Genomic DNA, 4690 nt, shown 5'->3' on the forward strand with positions numbered 1-4690 from the left:
TAACTTGGAGTATTGGCAGACATATAAAGCCTGCCCGGTCCCCCAACTCAACCTACAACTTATACGCTGCATATGGGATAGTCTTCTTCCTTGATCTGTTTGACCATCTCTCTCTATTGTTCACTGTCACTTTGAACCACATATGCCCCCTTTCTCGAGCCCGGCCGTTCCTGTCCCTAGAGACCTCCGGACTTTGCCCGTCGGCCACCCTCAGAGTGCCGCGGAACTAGGATTGCTGTCAACGTCCCCAAACCCTACCCCTTTAACAAGTGACGACGAGGATGAGGGCGGTATTTCCTTGGCACGTCTACGGAGCCCATCTGCAGGGAACTCTATTGAAACTGGTACTTCCAGTAACGTGGAGAGGAACTCCAATAGTTTCTCACATGGCTCGCACCGTCCAGGTGATAGTATCGGTAAGTTTCGGCTCCACTATGATTTCAATAGCCGCTCTGATCCTAAATGAGACAACCCGAGTGTCCTCGATGCTACAACAACGGTAGCCAGTCATACAACAAATGTTATAGATGCCGTTTCGAACAGCCGCCAGCAAAAAGAGTGCGGCACCGGCGGTGAGCAATGAGTTTTCCACCTTCACTGGTGTATACTGTTACTGAAAGAGTACAGGCCGTTCACTTTAGAGGCATTATGAATGCAAGATATGCTATTGTAAAGTGGTAGATCTCGTGTTAGGCTGTGGTCACGTTTATTGCTATGATTGTTTCAACAAATTCTTTCACGATTCTGTGCTCTCCAAAGCCCTGGGAGATTCTAAATTGGCCTTTGAGTATCCAAGAAAACGACGTTGCGAACCATGTTGTCCAGTTTGCAAGAAGACTCTTCCCGGCTGTTTTACTCGTCCAAATAATCGCGATCGTCTCGTCGGCTTCTACGTTCCTATGCGCTGCCCAGTTCAAAATCCCCTCACTGTTTTGTTGATGACTACTTGGTGCAGGGTATCAAATTAAGGATGCTGTGATTTCAGAATGCCCTTTTATGGAGCTTTGGAGGACTTTCTATATGGTGTTTACTTCGTACATCTGCCATGCGATGTCAGTCAATCAAAAGGCATTCCCTCCAATTTTGGATGTAAACCCGATATTTAACTGGGCGCTGGGCTTACAAAAATGAAGCAATTGGTGCCAATCGTACAATGTCATCGCGACTGTCTAAAGAAGCGTGCCGATTTTGTTTTCTTCGGCAGACTTCCTGAAAATGACAATGATTCCTAACAAGAACAAGAAGAAGAGTAATAATCGCGCTTGTCTCCACTACGACGTTTTTACCATAATTTGTGGGAAGCTGTTTACGCAAAGAGACTGCCAATCTTGGCACCACTGCGTTGAAGCAGGCGGTTCTCTTGAACTAGCTGCACTTAAGAATGTCGGCGTTGCTGATTCGAAGATTTTGTCTTCAACGTCCAGAACCCTAGCCAGGAAACTGCCCTTAAACTGTTTGATGTCTTACGTGAAAGGCACAACCAAAGAGATGGCGATAAAACTTCAAAGAAAACCAATTTAGCGACGCGGCGAAAAACTGGCTCATACTTTCGGTGAAATTTGGATTCAGGTAACACAGCGAAGCGATCGCCCAAATTCATGGGATGGAAAATTTATCATGTCTGGAAGCCATGATGAACGCAGCTGTCGTGGGCTGGGATGATCTTTACCGAGAATGGCTTGAACGCGAGAAAAACCTTCGCAGCGATGTCCAGCGCTACCGATTTGCGCAATATCTCGGCCGGTCGCTACACTACAACTCGTCGTTGAGCTTTTCTCGAATCAATACTATTGAGAGAGATTCGCACCAATGCCGCGGCGTTACGTCAATTCGATCGCATGTTGGCGAGCCGTGTAAACAGCATCATCAGAGAGATCCAGGAAACAAGGGCCCGGAACGAAATTGCCAGCATCACGGTCTGGGTGAGATCCCTCAAGGAGGTGAGAGCATCCTCCCTTTAAATTGAACAAATTAAAATGACAGTTTAGCAGGTCCTTAGAGCCGGCCGTGAAAAACTGAGCAGTAGCCAAAGAAGGTTTTGAGGAAATTGTAAGGATCGTCAATCCTGGTCGGCATTCCTGGTTTATACCGACTTCTGAGTGTAGAACGGCGGCTCAAGCGCGCGCGAATCCTGTAGCTTGAGATCATAACCATGTATACATCTACACATATGCTTCAACGCGTCCACAGTATAATATCGGATGAGTGATACCGTATCGGAAACTGAACCGACAACAGATTCGGAATTTATTGTAACTGCTCAATAGCCTCGTCGACGAGCTCCGCAACGCTGCAGTGGCCATGGGATAGTGGGATATACAATTCGAGACTGCCCTAGTAGGTATCTATCTTGTTCAGATACTTTGTTTGATAAATATAATGGCGTTGGTTTTAATGGGAAAAAAAAGCTCAGAAGATATTCCGATGGAATGGGCACGGCTCGGTGGCTGAAAACGTTCACTAGTTACTTGCCGCGCCTGTTTACGTAAGCAGTAAACTAGAGCCATCTTGGTCAGCTTCTAACTTGTCCAAACTCCGTCAGCGTTTGCCGAAAGTACATTTGTCGCGGAATACCTCGCCTCGCCTCACATAGTATATTCTCAAGAGCACAAAAAAGTGTAAACATGGATTGGGAAGCCACATCTACCAGCCACGGATCTATGCAGACCGTTAAGCGAATTCTGCAGGTCGGTGAAGCGATTAACTTTGCAGACCCCCAACGCAAAGAGGATCTACGCTCTCTTGAAGTCGCTGATAGCCCCTTAAACGAATTCTCAAATATGCTGGAAGCATATCATTCCATGCTCAATACTGGTTCTAGTATTGCTCTTTGTCGTGGGGAAACGCTATTTTGCACGCGGTTGAGCAGAAGTCTAGAGACTCTCTTCACGACAAATGAACCAGTGGTTGTCGATGGACCCCGAATCACCTGGGCTACACTCGTACTGGCTGCAGGCCCCGCATATGATGGTTCAGCCAAGCTGGTGATAGACGATTCACACGTGGATCTTCCGGGAATTGACTATCAATTAATAAGATCTGGCCGACCATGGCGATTCCTTTCTCCATGGCCAGGAAGTGATGATTGTCAAAAGGAATTGGGGGCGATTGAGAAGACGCGAGAGGAGCTCTCTAATATCGAGCAGAAATTAAGAAGAGGTCAGAGACGTCCTGAAGCAGACAATCTACCAAATCTAACCTTTAGGTACAGTTTTGGACGCGACATCCGCACTAGATCGGAAGCTGGGCCGTCGCCATAGCATTGTTGCCCGACTTCTCGAGGATCAAGCACGCGATGGGCAGAGGGCAGGACCAGGCTGTGTCTACATGAGCACAGGAGGTATGGACCAGGGTAGTACCCTGGAGGCCCTGGTTCAGGAGACGACTGGGGATTCAGCTTCTGCCCAAGACAATGGAGCCCCGTTGCTCGTAGCTCGAACGATGCACGGGGTTGAGCAAGTCGCTCAGCTGAAGCCGATTGCTGATGGCCCGCAGGAAGCACCAAATCTGGCTTCTGCTGAGAGCGAGGGATTCAGCGGGATTGAACCGGGAGGCCGAGAGGCTGACCTTCAAAAGCCTGCCTCACATACCGAGCCCTTTGTTCAATGCCTTAGCGAGTAAGCCTCATCTGGAATACCCATTGTACATTTGCCTCTAACGGAGAACAAGTGTGCTCGACGATCCAGAATTCAACGATGTGATGTGCTGGTCGCAGGATAATCATTCTTTCTCAATTCTCGCGGAGAATGATCTACCTGCCGAGTTGCTTGACAGATTTGGGACGGAAAGTCTTCATTCTTTGGTTCGACGATTATATTACTATGGATTCCATAAAGTTGGTGGGACCTGGAGACACGATCAATTCGCTCGAGGTGTATCGAGTTCTATCTGTCCAGCTCGGCGCAGCAGCAATTCCCCCTTGGCTGACATCAGGCACGGACTCGGACCTCGGTACAAGATCATCCAGAAACGTAGAGACCGTAAAAGACATTGACAGCTCAGTATTGGTGCTCCTCGAAGAGCTCACACTGCCTGCTGAACTGGGTAGTCTTGAGCTAGTACTTTCAACATGATTAGGTGGATTTGCCTGGCCCAAGTATTCATGGTCAAATGGAGTGCAGAGTCTCGGGTGGCATATAAATCTTGATGCTAGCAAACATAAAGAATTACCGAGAATAATCACAGCTTGTAGTCTTTTGGGTGGGTCGGACATAACATGCTGAGGCAGAAAACTCTGACCCACCTATCATTTGAGGACAGCCAGACCTTGGCTGATGTGAGTGATTGCTGACCGGTCCATGATTTAGCTTGAAGATCTTCATCATTATAGACTGCGTTGACTGACCCAGAAACAGTGTATTGTTCTTGGCAACTCTGGGCCACCATGGCAATGTCCTGGAGGCCGGAAGAACAAGGGTTGAAAGTAGCAACCGGGTCAACGCAGGTCAGGTGTGCCATATCTGATTCGTGTCCCAGAGCCCTGCACGAACGGCGCCTCTAGATCGAGGTAGCCAAGTGGGTGTGGAAAGATCGTCTAATCAGTGGGCGGGAAACGCCTTACCCACTACCAAATCATGGTAAACACAGGGTTGTACGGACTTACGGAGGCGATATCGAGCCCCTCAGCAGGACGTAGAGAAACAAGGACGGGAATAGGGAAGATCTATGGAGCTATAGAGCCATTTTCTCT

The 4690-nt window shown here is 48.3% G+C and overlaps 4 protein-coding genes across 4 annotated transcripts; 3 read left to right on the forward strand and 1 right to left on the reverse strand.

Moving 5' to 3' along the window:
* Positions 1-46: 46 nt before the first annotated feature.
* On the forward strand, positions 47-979 carry BDQ94DRAFT_180126 (uncharacterized protein; the record flags this gene model as incomplete). Its single annotated transcript, XM_026773547.1, has 5 exons — positions 47-290; positions 327-416; positions 468-572; positions 676-911; positions 956-979. Exons 1-5 carry the CDS (start codon positions 143-145, stop codon positions 977-979), a joined length of 603 nt encoding a protein of 200 aa, XP_026619181.1. The 5' UTR covers positions 47-142.
* Positions 980-1215: 236 nt separating this feature from the next.
* On the forward strand, positions 1216-1961 carry BDQ94DRAFT_164713 (uncharacterized protein; the record flags this gene model as incomplete). The annotated part of the gene is made up of 4 exons (XM_026770107.1): positions 1216-1249; positions 1405-1467; positions 1584-1764; positions 1796-1961. The coding sequence occupies 4 exons, from the start codon at positions 1216-1218 to the stop codon at positions 1959-1961; spliced, it is 444 nt and encodes a 147-aa protein (XP_026619182.1).
* Positions 1962-1995: 34 nt separating this feature from the next.
* Positions 1996-2154, reverse strand: BDQ94DRAFT_164714 (uncharacterized protein; the record flags this gene model as incomplete). The annotated part of the gene is made up of 1 exon (XM_026770108.1): positions 1996-2154. The coding sequence occupies one exon, from the start codon at positions 2152-2154 to the stop codon at positions 1996-1998; it is 159 nt and encodes a 52-aa protein (XP_026619183.1).
* Positions 2155-2624: 470 nt separating this feature from the next.
* BDQ94DRAFT_164715 (uncharacterized protein) lies at positions 2625-4073 on the forward strand (the record flags this gene model as incomplete). Its single annotated transcript, XM_026770109.1, has 4 exons — positions 2625-2835; positions 2905-3159; positions 3212-3617; positions 3716-4073. 4 exons carry the CDS (start codon positions 2625-2627, stop codon positions 4071-4073), a joined length of 1230 nt encoding a protein of 409 aa, XP_026619184.1.
* Between the last annotated feature and the right edge of the window lie 617 nt (positions 4074-4690).

This window comes from Aspergillus welwitschiae (genome assembly GCF_003344945.1).
Source record: "Aspergillus welwitschiae strain CBS 139.54b unplaced genomic scaffold BDQ94scaffold_216, whole genome shotgun sequence".
Taxonomy (NCBI): domain Eukaryota; kingdom Fungi; phylum Ascomycota; class Eurotiomycetes; order Eurotiales; family Aspergillaceae; genus Aspergillus; species Aspergillus welwitschiae.